We start from the raw sequence: 19,260 nt of genomic DNA on the forward strand, positions 1-19,260 counted from the left end.
TTTTAGTTTTCAAATTTAACTTTAGTTTTTTAAATTATTGGTAAAAGACAAATAACTAAGAAAGTTGAAGATAAAAGTAAGGTCTATAGGCTTAATTTTTAAAAACAAAAGTCAAAAACTAAATTATTACCAAACGGGACTTTAATAATTTGTTTTCAAATGCGAATCTATACTTGTACAATCACATGAGAAGAAAAAAAACATATCCAGTCTTAATTTATCAAAAGGTTTGGTTAAAAATCTTGTAATCCCTATAAAATCACAATTATATATTTCTGAAAACCAAGATTTAAACGATTTGTGAAATAATAATTTAAAAAAAATAGAAAGAAAACGAACTACGTAGAGTTTGTTAACGACCATACCTGCCAAGCAATAGACAAACAGATACTAGAATCATGAAGATCTAAACAGGATTTACCCATGAATACAGGGTACATCTGCAAATTTTATTACCAAAAGTTAACTGTACCGTAAGTAAATATAATGAATTTTACACAAGAAAAATGAAGGGAAACTCAGAGAGAGAGAGTCAGTCTAGAATGTTATACTCCTGTAGGGGCTTTAACGACCAAATTTGCGTGTATGTGCTTTCAGTTTCTAGCTACAGATGCTGAGCCATATGTCTACTTGATTGACACAGAACGTACGGTTGATTAAAATTCAAAAGAAACGAGTCTGAATTACAAAATCACATCAGCGTTCCTGCACGGGGTCAAATCTGGTCAGATATCTTACGGTTTGGAGTACTGGTTAGAATAGGTGCATTTAGAAAAAGAGTGCAGATTCTTCATAATTGAAACATTTCAAACAAACATATCATAACTCATAAGGCGTTCTTACAGATACCTTCAGCAGAATACAGAAACAAAAGGGGCAGATATAAGAACGTGTATTGTTTCTAAATTCTACTATAGTTCCACCTTGAAAAAACTAAAAAAAGAAGAGAAAGCAAAACATAAGAACGGAGGAAAGAAAAAAAACGAAAAACAGTGCGTGGATTCCCAACTAAATCGTTGTGCCACAGTTGTACATGTGGCACCCAGTGGGAACTACCGTCAAGTCCATTGCAAGTAAATTTTTTTACATATAACAAACTGCCCTTGGAAAATAAAAAGGAGAGCTACCTGTATTTTTTTCTTAGATAAAGAAAAGAGCTTTTTCATGGAGAAAAATTAAAAAAACACAACGGACAACTCACCATAATTAAACCTTGAGGAGCTCAACCATCATAAGAGCTCAGAGCAGCAACAACTGACCCCGTTGTTTTAAGAGTTGATGTCACATCTGGATATTCTTTCCACGATGTTGTCATCTTGAGAGATGGATACAACCAGCTCTTCACAGAATCAACAAAAGAATTTGGATCGAAATTCAACATGGCTTCCCAATCCACTTGCAGTCCTTGCGGAATGTTCCCACAGAACTCCATGTTAGCTGCAAGAAGCAATCCAAGCAAAACAACAAATCCGACAGCAGCAGAGCCCCTTGATAGTGGCATAAAATTGTACCTAAAATGCAGTTGAGTTTTTAGAACCCTGCTAAATTGACAATCGAACTAGTACCACAACAGCAGAAATATTATACCAGTAATAGACCATCCTTAGAATTGCATCCCTCACAGGTTCTAGAGTACTAAAATCCATAGATCCATAGTTTTCTCCGCAATAAGCATTGCATATGCTCTGAAAAATCAAGTTGTGAGAATAGTACACTTAAATTCATTATTGAAAATAAATAAATAAATACACACACACACTGCACACACACATATTGGCTTTCACCATGCAGAGTTTACACTAGTCTTAGCTAGATCAAAATCAGAGTTAAGAAATTGGGGGCCCTGATTAGATAATTGAATCAATTCCAATGCTCTGATATGTAAAATATTCCCTCATAAATCAAATTTAACTCGAGAATTATGTGGTTAAATGTGATGCCAGACTAGGAAGAAGGAGCCACCATGCTGTTCACCAATTAACGTTCATGTGTTTGTGCCATTGAAGTCATTGCATGTAAGAACATAAAAATTTCGATTATCTACTTGGAGAAAGAAAAAGCATATTCTCTCTTCTGATATGCCGATCATTTATGCACCACAGAACAAGATAGAGAAGTGGGACCTTAGATTTTTAGTTAGCATGTGGGCCCTACTAGTAACTAATGTAATGATGTAGGCAAATGGGGAGCATCATGAAAAGTAAAATAGTATTAGCTTGATAGAGTTGACGCGAGAGGATATCTAGTTGGTCAGTGTAATATGGTATTTTGGGATAGGTAAGGAAGTTGTTGAGTCATTCTTGGGCTTGTATCCATTGTTTATATTAGATAACATGGATTCCATCTCAAACCTAATTGACAATGAGAGGAGTACATCATCAATCTTATAAAGAGAATGAGGTCCCTTGATTTTTTCAATATGGGATACTCAACATCCCCCATCAAGATGGTACCTCGTTTGGGTTCACCATTCTTAAATCAAATCCCATTTTTTTTATTGGACCAAACACCCATTTGGACTATAGGCTCTGATATCTTATTAGATAGCGTCAAATTCCATCTCAAAACCAATTGGCAATGAGGAGTAACCCATGTGGGGTCCCTTGATTTTTCAAATGTGGGATCCTCAACGGTTAATAAATAATATTATCTAGCTATATCATCATCTTATAATCAATTTGTCAATGTGAGGGGACGGGACTGAGGCTAAAAACATGACATGAGACCCTGGAAGGTAGAATTCCGAAGATATTCCCAACGAAAAGGCATAAGTGTTGAAGATCATGAAAATTCTGAAGGTATATAAAGCGCCGAAAACCAAACTTACATATAGTAGAAACATTTTTCTTCTTTTTTTCCACAAATGTAATAAATGCAAGTAAAGTTATATCAACATGTCTAAGGTGGCATATTCCATAAAAATCTTACGCTATGTTTTCATGGTTACATCAAAAAGAAGGGGAAATGTCAAAGGTCCGAAACAGACACATGCTAGGAAGGGTACAAAAGGTCACTGAGAGTCTGTTAGAAGAGTAAGAACGTATAATTATAGGGAGTTTCAGAGACGCAGACTGTAGGCAATCTTTTGTTGGAGCTAAAGATGGCTGCATAAACTCTTGGAGAGTGGGATACAGGAAGATGAAATTCTTTTGTTCTATATTTCTTTAGGTAATCGGTTTCTACCAACAAGGCACAGCATAGGAAGGAGGTGGCTCAAAAGGAAACGGATAGCAAGGGGGGAAGGAATAGAGAAGGAAATGGAAGAGTAAGTCATGGAGCATCCAACTCAAAATGTGGTTTTTTTTTTCTTCTTCAAATATCCGTGAGTGTGCAGGCCAACTTGCACACACTTTGACTAATCCCGACAAAATGTGGCTTGTCTGTTGGTTGCTCTCAATGATATGCACAAAACCATGGCTACAATTACCAGTTACAAGACTTGGTGGAAGGGGAAATGATTCGATGCTATAGATATATAGAAAGCCCTCAGATATTGGTTCAGCAAGGAAACACCGTAGAAAAACCAAACTAGAGGAACAGAATGCAAATAGTGTTCCTAGGGATTACGTGTAATGTAGAGACTAGCTCTGACATCAGCACGGCAGGCACAAAACTGAAAGGTGGTGGAGAGATGGAAATGACGACATCGATTCAAGCTTCAAGGATATCTGACAATATATTTAAAGAAACCCGAAGCAAAAGAAATTCACCCACAAGTCTCCCAAAATCTAAAATTACCAAGAAGTATACCCATTTTCCAATGTTTTTTTTTACCATCCTAAAAAGTTCATAATCTCTATGCAGTCGGTTCATGTTCATATCATCAGGTAAATATCAATGGCAACAGGCTCATACAAGAGGTCTACAGCTAACATACTTCCCATGCCATCGTCATCTCAACATCAAATTCTTCCCATCTGGAAGGTGTACATGGAGTTCTGATTGCAAAATCAAATCCATGCTCTCCCCTGAAATGGTAATATTGGAGAGTGAAAAGGTTAGAATAAGATAACATAAAGCATAAAAATTACAAATAAAGCAGTAAAGATGCGACTAATTTACATCTTGACTAGTGTAATCCTTGTTCCTTCAAGTTGCTTCCTGAAACAAGAATGAAATGACAGAAAATAGGCATTAGAAGACATTTAAAGAGTTCAAGGCAATTATTTGCAGGTAGATTACCCCTCAAAAGCAGTACTGTTGCACCACGTAGCCAACCAAAAATCCTCACCAACCACTTCATAAAGATCAGAGCACGACTTTGCTTGCATAATCTGCAATAAATGAACATTACTAACATGTGTTATCTTCTTCTTTTAACTGGATAACTAACATGTTATCTGAGGAGGCAACAAATTTCGGTCAGAATGGAAATGAAGAAAGTAAATTCAGTACATAACAGAACTTTCTTCCTTTTGGAGTATCTGTTATAAAGAATCTTGTAATCGGTGATTTTTTGCATATTAATGCCAATTGGAAATCCTTTTTGTAACCCTTGGCTTTTTGGGTATATCTCATCTCCCATCTTTTACATATGCCTTTCTATCTAAATACAATTCTCAGCTTCTTATCAAAGAATAAAAAATAGATGATATGAGGATGTACTCTAAATAATTACAAAAGAAAATGGGAAAAAAAGTTGGGAGTCTTGTACACTATCAAGGGGCTAGATCAAAAGAGAGAGTATATTCTTTTGACATTTGTTCTCAAATTGCAGAACATGCCGAGATTCCTAATCCACAAATATCTTATTAGAATTCTTAATATCGTTCTGAGTTTTTCATGTTCGTTGTCTATGCTACTATAAAATATGAGAAACTTCCAAAGAGGCAACAGAGTGATATACTCATTATTTCTAAACTGCAATGTAATACCTTGACCCAACCAAAAACACCTTCGGGATGCAGGGCCATACAGGGAGATACCAAGTTATTAAAACTTCTCAACACATTTTGCTTGGTTACACTCTAAACCTTGAAGGTTATATTTTTCACAACCCACTAATCAAGAAAAGTATTGTCTCCCGCCAAGTCCTTTTCCATGAAAATGTCTTCCCTTAGTCCACTCTACCACACCTACTCCCACCTCTTCCTCTAACCTCATCTCCCTACTTTCTACTCTGTTTCACCTTCAGCACTCTACATCGGTCCCTTCCTCCTCCCGATCCACAAACAGAAAGGCGTTCTAAAATAAAAAAGGGCCAAAATTTACAAATGAAAAATATTATATCTTATAAATGAAAAATAAGAAAATAATCACTGGATTCTACTAAACATTCAGTACAGAGAACTGCGAGATAGTCAGAAATCCCGTTGAAATTTTTGAAATTTTTCAAAAAAAAAATGAGCATAAAAAACTCACATTTTGTAATTTTCCATCCTCACTCAGGTCCACCATCATGTCTGACTTGTTGTACACAAAGGATTTGTGCTTAATAACCATTTTCGCAACTTCTAATGTCCTGTAGACCCAACAATTATTAGTGCAGGCCAGCAATATTTGTAGGAAGAACCACTATTTTCTTTTTACCTCTCAAAATTTGGAAAGTAACGAACCACTTTTGCTTGGCCAAGAATCATCGGTGTATGAGATCCAAATCCACAATTGAACTCTTCACTAAAATAACATAACATCCAAAATTTACACTGCTATAACAGTGAATTGGTGTTCCACATTCACAACAAGACATGAATAAAATATTGTTTTTTTTTTTCTTTTCTAAAATAGCATATTGTTAGTTAAGTGCAAACAAATTACAGGGACATTTGTTGAGGAATACCTGAGTTTGTTAATCCACACAACAGGATCACAAGGTTCAGAAATTTGTCTCCACTTGACAGCTACAGAGAAGATATCTTGCCATGAAATAAAATTATGACCAGATAATCTATCTTCTAGCTGGGAACTTGAAGATGTTTCTGAAAAGCTACTAGTACTACAACCTGCACCACCTCTATTCTGGCTGGATATACTGGGCCTTTCTCTTCTCCGAGCTCTTTTACCATGCTTGGAGTTACTTTTATTGGAACATTTCCATTCTGCTTGCAGTGAACGCCAAGTTCTCGAAACCTTTTGAGCAACATCAATGACAGCTAATCCTGCCATGCGATGCTGGTAAACAGAGAGATCAGATTTATACTTCTTTGGAACAAGATTCTTTTTAATTAATTCAGAGAAGTGACATGCATTAGAAGAGAGAACAATGGAAGTAGCAAGTGTGGATAACCCAAAATACATAAGTGAAATCAGAAAAGAGATGCATACACAAAACTAGGTGAATACAATTGAATCTAGATGTTGAAATTTATTTGAAATTTATCATTTTATTTCTAAATATCAAATGAGTGAGACTACTTTCTTGTAAATCTGAATTTGATTTCAAGATTAAACACTGCAGCCATTTATTGGATGGTGGAGATATCAACTCCAGCACATCCATGTATAAACAACATGAGTTTGAAGACTTTCCATTAATAAAATGAGAAGAGATTAATGCTCAAAGTACAATGAAATGAAAATAAGACAAAAACAAATAGTCATTACAACCAAAATAATATTCCCACCACTGAAGATTAGCATTAGCTTCATATTATTTACTTTTATATCTTAAAAATTAATTGTCATCAGTCAACCAACAACCTTTGTGCCATCTTTATTTTCAAGTAATGTTTGTCGCATACACATCTGGGTCACAATAAAATCAGAGATGATAGTAGCAAAAGGCACATGAAGTCATATCTTTCTAATTATAATGAGTGAAAGTGATACATGATGATAACATAATACAAAATATAGCTCTTCTTACTCTGATGTATTTTTTTAAAGGAAACAACACTTTTCATTGATATAATGAAAAGAGTTGAAGCTCAAGATACAATATTACATGAAACAAAGATTACAAGAGAAATAAATATCTAGGCTGAAAAGATAAGTGCACTACAATTCAAACATATATCTTGAATAGAAAAAAAATTAGCAAATAATTTAGAGAGAACACCAGGATAAGGCCTTGTTCAGAACTTTCAAGAAGCAATAAAAAAAAAACAGTATGATTTTGTAGAGAAATTTAGCAATCAGTATGACATAAATGTTTAGTGGAATAGGTTGGAATATCAGATATGCTGTTGGACATTTTCATATAATTTTCAAATTTATTCTTCACACTGAATCACCTGACGCCGGTTTGACAAGAATCCAGGACAATCATACTGGATTTTTCTCCCAGTAGTATCGGCAGCCAATAGAAGAGATATCTTCTGCTTTGTCATCCCATGTTCTTGCTTTCTAAGTCTACCTTTCTTTAAAGACTCGTGTATTGGAGGTTGTCTGAAAACCTTTTTACAAACATCCTTTGGATGCAATCGTTTGCACCAATACTCCTAATATGCAAAAAAAAAGAGACATGACCGCCGCGAGTTAAGAAATTGTGTCAAACTTAAATGCACAGCCCAGATGCATAGAATCTGAAAATCAGTTTTGCACATTTGAAATATTTCCTATTAAGTAAACTATACCAAGTAAAAGTTACAAACTGATAGGCAACAATTTCCATCACTTCAGGAATACATCATTAGTATTTCTACTTCATGATACAAACATATTATCTAAGGAATACCAGATCACCAAAAAAGATAATTAATGTAAATTAATAGGAGGTGGTACTGCAAGGATATAGAATTTACTATTAAATATACAAAAGATGAAAAGCATCTGCTACAGTTCTGCTATTTTTTATTCTTACAATGTATCATTTCAAAATCACTATCCTCAAGGACAAGAACAATCTTCGGTGTCTTAAGTCTGCAGAGAACTAAGTTCAAACATTCACTTCCTCCAAGAGAACTTTGCGACTGTTGAAACCTCGCCCTAACTAACTTAAAAAGGAGACATGAAGTAAGTTGGATGTTCATTTCGTGCAGTAATTTGGTAACAGATGAACCAAAGACAGACTTGATGGGGTCACCACCAATGGTACTCTTTTCGGTGAGTTAATAATTAATAGTTCCTGAACATATTTTGTTGACAAAATCTATTTAATATTTTTTTTTATATATATATAAAAGAGAGAGAGAGAGACAAAAGGGAATAATCTAACTAAAAAACTAATAGGTTTAATAGAAGAGGCCGTAACCCTTTTCTAAGGTCTAAGAATATAATAGATCAAATTAAAAGTTTAAGGACGGCGACACTGTAACTTCAGGGTGGATTTTGCAAATAATTCCCAATGTAAGAAGATAGCCTTTTCTTGTTTCCTTCTTAAAAAATAAAATATATAATAATAATAATAATAATAATAAAACTAAAAATAAAATAAAATAAGACCCAAGAAGATAGCCTCTACTAACTTCCGTTGACATGTTTATCAGAAATAAACTTTGTATTAGGTTACTTCTAGCTATCCATGTGCCTTTACAAAAGTGAGTAAGAAGTCATGATGTTGGAAAACTTGCAAGCCTATGAAAACTTAATTAAAGCTTCAATGTACTGAAGCTGATAAGGAGATGATTTTTAAAGGCACGACAAGAAGACATAAAGAAATAATTCAGTACAACAAAAGAAAAAAAAAACCAAATATAATTGAGAAGGAATTGCACCTTGAATAGTGGATCAATATCCCCATCAATATCAAACCAACAAAATTCACTATTGCTTTTAGATGCGGTGTACAAAGCAATTTCCTTCTGCAATTAGTGAAAACAAAGAAAAATTATATACTTCAAATATTAAACTTGTCGAATGTGTTTAAAAGGAAAATCAATCTTATTTGAAAAGCATTTTTTTTCCAAAGTTATTCCAAACGCACTATAAATAAACCAAACAATTAATCTATAAGTAATCAATTTTATTTCAAAAGCATTTGGCTGTTTGGGTCGTTGGTTCGGTTGATAGAGTGGCTTCTCCCTATATATTGGGAGCCTTATTTGTAAACAGGGAGTTTTTTTTTCCCTCAATGAAGAATTTTTCCAGCTAGCTGATTGCACTACTCTAGCTGGCCGTACTTCATGAAGCTAGAGACAAGGGTTCTAAGGAAATGTTTGTATCAATGCCCGTCTCAACCTTGTTCTACCCATATCCTAAGTGAGGATAAAGGCAACCAAACTTTTCAAAGCAATAAATCTCTCACCCTTTTTCCTATTTACGAGGTAGAAAATAAGAAATTGCCACCTATTTCTACAATACGGTCGTGGAAATTCTGGGAAGAATTGCCATCCCTAGAATTCATCTAGAAATCAACCTGATAGAATGCCAGGCATTGAAGCACAAATTTCTCCATGGAATCTAGATCCAAATCCAAGGTAGCATCATAGTCCTTGACCTGCCATAAATAGGACACCAAGTAAGACAAAATGGCAAGATCAATTGAAAATGAAAATGAAATAAAGCAATTGATTACTGTACCGCAAATCCATATTCTCCAATAGCGTGGTAGCAGGAAGCTCGCAAATACAAACACTCGATGTTGGCATTCTCAATTTTCAACCCAGTAGACAAATCCTTGATAGCCTTTCTGCATGTGTCGACTAGGTAATAGATTAGAAAAGATGCAAAAGTAACATGATGACTAGACAATCTTACAACATGTCACATTTGTTTTCAGTACCCAGAAAATTCAGGTTATCACATAACGAGTCAAAAAATTGAAAGCTGAGATGTCACAACAGGTTAAGAGAATTGATGTTCATATTTTATGCTTCGGCAAGCCTGTTGGCAAATAGGTAAACTGTCCATTCCAGCAAGTTCATTTTTTATTTTCCAGTGTCTGTTCTTGGTTGGTTTTATTTTATTAATTGGGATTTAAGCTAATTTACCACCCACGGGCATGAAGCAGTAGACTGTTAAATTGCGTCATACCACCAATTAGCAAACTTACAAATTTGAAAGGTAGCAGTAAGAACCAGAGTACTCAAATATATTAGGATCAAAATTGCATCCTATTAAAAATCATTTGTATATGAGCAACGTTTAATTTCATAAAGCTTTATCCCTAAGCATAGAAGGAATTATATGCCAAATAGAAAGTCTAATCAGAAATGACCTCAAAATTCAAAATCATAATCCCTTATGCTTTCAGGTCTGAATCTCACTAGGAGCAAGTTTACATTTCCACTGGCTCGAAGGTATGAAGTAGCTGATGGTGGTGGAAGCCTTATTTATAGTTTCAGCATTCGTTCGCAAGCTCTCAAGTTTTTTTTTAATGTTTATTTATTTTCATCGCTAATCTCTTTATGGTTGTATTTTCTATCTTTGTTTTTTCTCTTTTCACTCCATCTAGAAGTTTGTTTAATGCCAAAGTTCATGAGGGGTACATAAATGAATTGAAATTGATATCACATCCGAATGAGAGGAATCCTGAGGACATGAAAGTATGGTTAAGAAAGACTTCAAAGAATTGAATGTTACTACCTAACTCAACAAGGTGCACCTTGCTTTTCGGTAGCTCAATCATAGGAACTCAAAAACTAAGCATGGTTTGCTTGGAGCAATCCTATGTTGGGTCCTAGAAAGCATGTGAATGAAGACAAAGCATGCTGAAAGGCTTGTGTTAGTTTGTCTTTTACTCTTGGAAGCAGTTTAAGACAAGTAGATAGCGAGGCTAGGTTGCGGAGGATGCAAGGGAATGTCGGGCGATTGGTTACAACCCATTTTCAGTGCAGAGATTTTTCTAAAAATATGTAACTTCAGAATCATTATGATTTAAGAGAGTTAGAGATTAACCCTGAAAGTGACCAAAAATTTGGAGAAACATTTGGGAAATTTTCTGTGGAAAGGCAGCAAAGAGGTGAAGGGTTATCGCCTCCTAAAATGGGATGCTGTCAAGATTTGATTGAGGCTGGTGGACTAGAGAATAAAGATATTAAACAGTAATATTTCTCCTTTTGGCAAAGCGGTTGCCATTATCATAAAGAAACGAAGGCCCTATGCATGGTTGGTTATTGCTACAAAGGCTGGACAACCATCCAGATACAAAATCCTTAAGCTCATATAAAGGCCCACAAAACCCCTTCTTTTGAAAGGACGTGTAGATTGGGAGAACAAGCCTCCAATATCAATTCCATGTTTATATCATCTCTCTCTCAACAATCACGCAGACTCCTGAAATCTCCACTTGAGAAGAAACCTTAGAGAGAATGAAATTGCAGATTGGTCGTCTTATCCTCTCTTTTGATGCCCTTTAATGCTTCTGTCAGAGAGGATGGTGCTGGAACATAGAATCAGATTGCTCTTTTTCAACAAATTCACTGTGCAAGGCCTTACCTCTACAGCTTTACTGAACAAAGCTTAAAAACAGACTTTTGTCATCATGTGTTGTCAGGACACTACCCAAAAAAGGTTAGGCTTTTTACTTGGGAGCTTAACCATTCATGCATTAACACTTTCATCGAGTTACAAAGGAGATCTCCCTGGCTTTACATTTCTCCTAGCAGCTGCCCCATGTGTTCCCTGTTCATCTAATAATGAAACACAAATCCACCTTCTCAGCCACTGCATCTTCACCATGAAATACTAGAATTATCTTCAAGGCACTTTTGGATGGGAATCTCCAAGACCCATTAATATCAACTTTCTGATCTCCCTGTTATATACGGGTTATCCTTCCAAAAAGGATAAAAATACCCTTTGGCTTAATCAAGTTTGAGCCTTCTTTCCAAACTTAACACAGCACTTGCATTTTCTCAGACAAGATTTGCAACATCAATTGCTTTATTGAACCTACATCACTTTTAGCTATCTCATGGAGCAAATTGTCCCCTCCTTTTTATAATGGGATAGTTGCAAATATAGTAAACAGGCTCAAAATATTAGCAAATATAACACAATGCAAAAGAATTTGCAGATATAGCAAAATTTAGATTCAACTCTCAGAGTCTATTAGTGATAGACTATATCGCTAATAGGAGTCTATCAGCGATTCAGTCTATCATGGAAGATTATGCTATATTTGCAATTGTTTAAAAATGTTACTATACACTTAAATATTATCTAGTTTCGTAATAATTGGAGGTGTTTTGGTCACCCATAGGACTTTCTTTTGTATCCATTTTCATCATATTGATGAATGAATTGTTTGTCTCCTATAAAAATATTAATATATTTTTTTTTTTATTGTATTAAAAAAAAAAGAAAGAAAAATCGGTAGTTTGGCCTCTATCTGAGTCTTAAACTTCTCTATGAACTTTCTATTAATACATACAAGTGTGTGTGTAACTCTCTATAATAAAAAACTTTCTATTATATCTGATTTACATATATGTTTTTCTTTATCCTTGATTTCCAGAACCTTTCTTGCAACTCTTTTTTTTTTTTCTTTTTGCTTTGGCCCATGTTTTTGGTTGATCTTTTTGTACTCTTTGACTATTCTTGATGAAAGTGGTTTTCTTCCAAAAAGAACTCTTAAAACTGCAAAAGAATAAAGGAGAAAATAACTACTCTACATGAATTTCTAAAAAGATGGATGACACAGAGCATATACCTGTGTTCCCCCATCCCATGATAAATTAGCCCACGCAAATGATATGCTTTTGCGAACCTATCAATCAGACATTATAACTTTTTAGACGGTTTCCCCTTTAGAAATCAATACTCTGAAAAGGGTATTAATGAAAAATAAAGCTAAATATTGAAGAACAGTCAAAAACATGATTAGAAAGGAACGAGGAACAAAACTAACGTGCTGTCAATCTGAAGAACTTGATGAAGACATTCCAAAGCCTTAGTTGAATTTGCCAAATCTTGATAGAACTGTATAATTAAGTATTATAATTAACCATACTTTATAGCTTAGAAAAAGAAGGGCAGGGAAAAGCAAACAATATGCAAACAATAAAAAATAATCCAACTTGCAATCCAAAAAGGAATTGTTTGTCCTTACAATTTCTAATGGAATTACACACATCATCACAAATAAAACAAAATTCGATTATAGTCTGCTCAAGAGACTAAAACATATGTCCCTTTCATAGCTAGCTTGCATGGTTTTTTCTTCTTTAATTTTAACTAAGAGGAATCACAGTATTATTAAGTGTTAGCAGCGATAGAAGGAATATAATTTAGACTAGGAAGGCCTCCGAAACTCAGGGATCACAAGAAGATAGATTGAGTATTTACATGCTACCCGTTTGAGAAGGCTTGAAACAATAAACAAAAAGAATAGGTATTACGACTGGTGAGCCATGTGAACAATTTTTAACTTTCATGGCTTCATAGAGGGCTTATTGATAGCTAGCTTATGGGTTCGAACATGGAAAGAATAATTGGAAATACAAGATCTAACTAGAAGAAAACATTGCTGAGAAGGTAAAGAACTTCAGGAACTTTGCATTAAAGGAATTCCTGTAATCCGTAAAGAAAGCCCAGTTAAACTATAATTCAGAAAGAAAAAATAAAAAATACTTCCCCCTGACATCAGTTCATGAATTGGTAGATAAGTAGTTTCCACCAATCGTAGCAAAAGGCTAAAAAAATTTCTCTCAAATATGTAGAAGGTTCTAACTTCAAAGAGTACTATTCTTATTGGTAAAAGAGAAACTCACAAGTCACAAGCCTGATTGAACAAAGATAATTCACAATTGATCACTGTAACCTTGCATTGGCTAATTAACTGGATGTCTGGAATACCATTTTAACATTATGTAGCTATTCATGATCGAGTAGTCTATTCACCTATGTAAAACAGAGTAGTTGATCATCAGTACCTGAGTTAGATGGCTCCATGCCTCGAGGAAATTTCTATCTAATTGAATAGATTTCAAGTGTGCCTCCTCGGCCCTTTTGTAATCACCAATTGAAGACAATGCCAAGCCCTGGGAACCAAATTTGCAGCTTAGTCCAGACCATTGGGATTTTTCCCAGAAGGTCTATAATTATATGCTAGACTCCAATATGATCAGGCAAGTATGATATTCACCAAGTATGTGTATGCAGATGTATTGGACCCATCAAGCTTCAGGCATTCAGACAAGTCCTCCACGGCAGCATAGAAGTCCTTGAATTTGAAATTAACAATTCCTACATTCAAGTGATAAAAACTCTGAAGAACAGGGAAGAAACTTTTTGGCTAACAACTGAAAAGGCAAAATGATGTAATAAGAGCAAGTTTCAGATAGATTACCCCTTTCATGTAAAATATCTGCAGAATTCGGTTCAAGCTCTAACGCCTTAGTTAAATCTTCAATTGCCTAAATCAAGAAGGAATTAATTACAAATGAATGTATGTCAAGAATATGGCAACACGGAAGATTGTTAGCAACTTAAGGAGATAATTCTTGGAAACACAATCTAACTGAACCTAAGTTCCTAAATCCTAATGCTCAATCATAAAATTTTGTAATAAATGATAGAGGGAAAGGAATAGATTTTCCTTGAACTTAGCAGTGCACCAATTTCCACCCTAGACTTTCAATTTCATCGAATTAAACCCTAGGTTTGGACAAGTGTAGCAATTTTTACCTTTAGTTCATTTCCACCGTATTCATTAACTAATTTTTACAAAAAGCACAGTATAATTTTTTAGCTAATTTCAATGAAAATCAAGCCGAGCACAAAAATAAGTCTAATCAATGAACCAGATTGACCATTGAATCAATCTTCCAAAACTCACAACCACAAATTTCAACAGAAGTCCGGCTCTAGATCATATTTTATAAGTCCCAACTTCGGTATTGTTTTTCAATCCCAATTAGTTTCATACTAATCATAAATTTTATACTCCATAGAATGCACATGAAAATGCTTTTTTTCCCATAATTTTTAAACATATGTAAATTGCAAAATAAAAATTGCAATACTTGTTCAAGTTTAAAATAGAAATTGCAAAACTTATCTAAGTTCAGGTTCAATATAAGCACATTGAAAATTGTAAAAAATTAATGCACTTTGCAAATTTTAGGTTAATTTTCTTCACTAGAAAGTATACAATACGTGCCTAGAACATGCATTAATTACAATACGATATTGCTTCAATCAAAAGGTTGATTTTAAAAATATTGAAATAAAACAATCAAAGGGTAGCAAGAGTTTATGGCCTTGAATTTTCCACTAAAAAATAATTGGACAGTTACGGATGAACGAGGAATATATATAGGCTCCATACCAATGGAATCGAATCCAATTGTGGTTTTCAATGGTGTCTTTCCATAGAAGCCTATGTCCCAATGTGTTTCATGCAAACTTTCTCAAATCATAAATATAAATATATAATTTACAAATTTATCATCCCAATCCCTGCCATGGCAATCCAAATGGTAATATGGCATACATAAAATAATAATAGGAAAAAATCAAACAGGCTACTAGCTTCGACGAAAAGGTTGCATTAACCTTTTTTTGAAATGGAAACAAGACGAAAAGGTTGCATTAACTTTGAAATCATGATCATGGGATCGTTCTTAAATAAACAAGGAAGAGGATTGTTGAATCGTTGACCAAGACATAAATTCAAACACTTTATACTGAACTTACCTCAGCAGATGCCCCTAATGCAGCCCGAGCCTGCCCTCTTCGTTTCCATGCCTCACCAGCAAATGGGTTTGATTCTAAAGCCTGATATTTGATTAGATTAACAAAACTTTAATCAATAAATCATATTTCCCTTTCACATCTTATCATCCAAATACCTTTGTAAAATCACTAATAGCAGCATCCAATTCTCTTTGAAATGCATAAGCTGTTCCTCTTCCAATTAATGCTTCAGGATAACTAGGATCTTCCTTCAATATCTGTGGGAAACCAAAATAGTCCTTAACATTCTCAAGACATTGATACTTAGGCTTACTCTGCTACCCATTTGGCATAAATAAATTCATATATAATGAATGGTGAAAGTAGAAGAGAGAACCACTTGCTAAAAACCAGAAATTACCTGGTCAAAGATCGAAATAGCATTAGCATATTTCCCTTCATTGACCTGCCAAAGATTAGGATGTGAGTCTTCAGCATATTTATCTTCTATACCATATGAACTAGAAATATAGAGTAGACACCTCAGCTATGCCTCTTGATAGTCGGAAGTCTACACTTATTGACTTAGTCTTTGAAATTTTAGCAACAGAGAATTTTTTGGTTCTCCTGGCTTCATCACTTATATTACCTCGTCCATCTGACATTTTACTTGACTTACTTAAAATGTCAGTAGAATCACTTGATTTGCTATGAAAAGCAGTTAATTTGGATTTATTACAAAACTCAGGCATATCACTTCTTAAATCATGCAATTTGGAAGTATCACTTAATCTATCATCATTGTCAGTACACCCATTGCTTTCACACTTAATATCACTACTTGGACCAACTTCTTCAGTTCCGCCTTCACATACTACAAGATTGTCACTTGAGATGCTGCAAACTTCAGATGAATCACTTGGCTTCATGCAGAAATCAGGGCGTTCCATTAGTTTACCTACATTATTATTTGTTTCTCTAAAGTTTCTGCTAACAGATGTAACTCCTGATTCAAGAACAACGGTTGAAAATCCAGATTCCACTTCTCCATTTTCCACATTGTTATTGTCTTGTTTTTCTCTCGTCAGAAGCTCTTCCAGTTCTAGCAATTGCTTCAGGTCTGTAGATTGACACAGAGCATACTGGTAACCTCTCTCCCAAATAGAAAGAGCGTCTCCTTTCTTTCCCAAGGCAAAGTATGCATGACCTAAACAACAAGAATTCCAGACTGATCTCAACAAATTTGTCCATAAATCTCTCAATAATTCTATTTCAACAAGGAACAAAAAATCATAAGTAACCCCAGTGTGAGTTATTCAAAAACGTCAGCTCTTTTTGAAGATAAAAACTCAAAAGAACAATTTCCAAAAATATTTCGAAAATGCTCTATATCTGGTATGTTGAAGAGCAGCAACTATATGTTACTAAGGCAGTTCTGCTACATGAACGTTCTTATTGTTCGATAATACGTTCATTTGGAACTCTAACGTTAATTAGGAAACCAACAGTACAGAATCCATCAGAAATTTATAGGGTCGCTGAACGTTAGGAACACACCCCTGTGAAACGAACAAACATAATGAATCCCACCCCTCAAGCCCCCCGACCCAATGTTCCTAGACCATTTGTTGACACCGGATGCTGCAGTGCAGGGCCAGAAGACGCACGGTTCATGCCTCAGTTAGGTTTTAATCTCTTCGAATTCACCTCTTGCTCTCATTCACTCGTCATGAGAAATAAATAAAGGAAATGAATAACTAAAATCTAGAGCCCTCAAATTGACTTACCAGTGGGTTCCGGAAGTGTGAGAATTTAGGCAACAGCTAAAACTTTTTATCTCATCAATAATATCAGCAAACTACAAGATAAGGGAGCTAATTGAACAAGTACCTTTGAGCACATAAGCTTGAAGAAGCGAGGGATCCAGTTGAAGCGCCCTATCGCAGTCCTTAATTACATGCTTGTGAAGCTCCAATTGGCTGTAACAAAATGCTCTATTGCTGCAAAACCGTTATTCCGATAGTTAGGCTTGAATCAACCCACCAGTCCTTTCAAAAGATTGACGAAAATCGAAAGACAACGAGTCAAAGAGAAGTGAGCAAGAATGGAAAAAAAAAAAACCATATGTCTTGAACGGTGCAGGACTTTGCTATGAGCGAGTCGAGGACTCTGATGGCTTTGGACCAGTCCTTAGAGCGACAAAAATTGGCCAGCTCGACTCTCTCGGAGATGGCCGGAGCCATGAATTCAGCTCGACGGAAAAAGACACGTCCAAGAGATCAGCCGATGGCGAATTCTTTTCTAGTATATGCAGTTTGTTTCGTTTATATCCACCAGCCCCTGCTTGGCTCTTCAAACAGAAGTGTGGAATGGGATGATCGGAGCGCCCATACTCGACCTGTATCGAGCTGGAAACGGGAAACGTCAAGAAACTGAGACTTTCGGAAAACGGCGTTGATAATATATCGATTGAAGAACGGTGTGCACTCGCCGCTAATATACGTGCGTTTCACACGTGTGGAGAAATGCATTGCGTGATATTAGAAAAAAATACTTTTGTGTTGGGGGTATTCTAGATTTTCATAGAGTAGTATCCGGATTATCGCTTATCGCATTTACTTTGTGGTAACGAAAGATTTCCTAACATCTGTAGATTTCCAGCATCTAGAATATTTTCATAGGAGAGTTCTTCATACCCTTCTAAAACATGGATTTTTTAGATTTTTGAATTGAGGGTATTCCAAATTACATTTTTGTCCTTTTTTTTTTTATAATTTTACATATATATATTAATCTTTATACATTATATAATTAAAATAAATGTTATCAATCATGTATATCATTTTTTTTGTCATATCGTAATTCTTATTATTTTTTAGCAAGATATTCAAATTTAAATTAATATTTATTTTATAAAAAATCTTAAATTATGATATATTATTTTGTTGAAAAAAATAACATAAAAAAATAATCTAAATTGTATTAGTTTAAACATAAATTTAATTTGAAAAAAACAAATATGTTACGGAAGTTCAAATTAATTATAAATTAATAAATAGTCATGAGTGCATTTTTGGAACATTATGCAAATTTAAAACATTATTGAGTATAATTTCTACGAAACAAACACAATTATCAAAATATTTTCAAATATTTGCAAAAATATTCCTACAAAACAAACATGATAGTTTTAAAATGTCGGATATCTATAATTTCGTATATCTATAATTATGGACATATAAGATTTTGATTATCTACATTCCAAAAAATCTTTAGGTGCATCTCAAGTATCATCTATTTTTGTGCATCTCACCAATTTATTTAATTATAATTTGTCATATGTCAAATTTCTTTTATTTTTTTTTTCTAAAATATTTTAATTCCTTTTTATGAATGATAAGAAAGGAATGTATAATGGGTACATCCAAGTATCACGGTGATATAATTGGCCGAGTGCAATAACGTGTACATGAAAACAGCTTTCTCAAAATTTGGTTTTGTGGGTTCAAATCATCTAATTAGCTTATTTTTTTTCATAAAATGTACAAGATTTTTAAAGAATCTCTCTTTTTCCTAATTTTTTTAAAAGTTTTCACTCAAATGTTCGGATACGTTTGATTTTCAGTACAATAATTGCGAAGAAAGAAATGGAATTTTTAGGAAGAAGTGTATGTTAATTTACCTTCTCTTTTTTTTTTTTTTTCTTTCAATGACGTGCAATTGACACATTGTGTGCTAAGATATTATGGATAAAATAACAATTTAGTGGGACATAAAATTTTCGCAAACCAAATTTAACGAGAAAAATTGAAAATTAATCTA

At 34.4% G+C, this 19,260-nt stretch overlaps 1 protein-coding gene across 3 annotated transcripts; it reads right to left on the bottom strand.

The window, feature by feature from the left end:
• Positions 1–401: 401 nt before the first annotated feature.
• SRFR1 (Tetratricopeptide repeat (TPR)-like superfamily protein) lies at positions 402–18,109 on the bottom strand. 3 transcript variants are annotated; one of them, XR_016528435.1, is made up of 24 exons: positions 17,560–18,109; positions 17,329–17,438; positions 15,981–16,645; positions 15,860–15,904; positions 15,615–15,716; positions 15,460–15,540; positions 14,111–14,177; positions 13,907–14,007; positions 13,695–13,802; positions 12,671–12,741; positions 12,473–12,529; positions 9,400–9,508; positions 9,236–9,316; positions 8,595–8,681; positions 7,173–7,379; positions 5,780–6,111; positions 5,530–5,616; positions 5,362–5,461; positions 4,183–4,274; positions 4,063–4,101; positions 3,856–3,968; positions 1,588–1,685; positions 1,202–1,511; positions 402–705 (listed from the first exon to the last, which is right to left on the bottom strand). XR_016528435.1 is itself a non-coding variant. In XM_039027688.2 (24 exons), the coding sequence occupies exons 1-23, from the start codon at positions 17,679–17,681 to the stop codon at positions 1,223–1,225; spliced, it is 3,141 nt and encodes a 1,046-aa protein (XP_038883616.1). In that variant the 5' UTR covers positions 17,682–18,109; the 3' UTR covers positions 402–705; positions 1,202–1,222. The 3 variants fall into 3 exon arrangements, 2 of the variants coding, with proteins under 2 accessions (XP_038883616.1, XP_090167938.1); XM_039027688.2 differs by having other exon boundaries at positions 3,878–3,968; XM_090311812.1 differs by lacking the exon at positions 15,981–16,645 and having other exon boundaries at positions 3,878–3,968; positions 17,560–17,905.
• Positions 18,110–19,260: the final 1,151 nt, after the last annotated feature.

The sequence above is a fragment of the Benincasa hispida genome, chromosome 3 (assembly GCF_027475165.1).
Source record: "Benincasa hispida cultivar pf3 chromosome 3, pf3_genome.v1.1, whole genome shotgun sequence".
Taxonomy (NCBI): domain Eukaryota; kingdom Viridiplantae; phylum Streptophyta; class Magnoliopsida; order Cucurbitales; family Cucurbitaceae; genus Benincasa; species Benincasa hispida.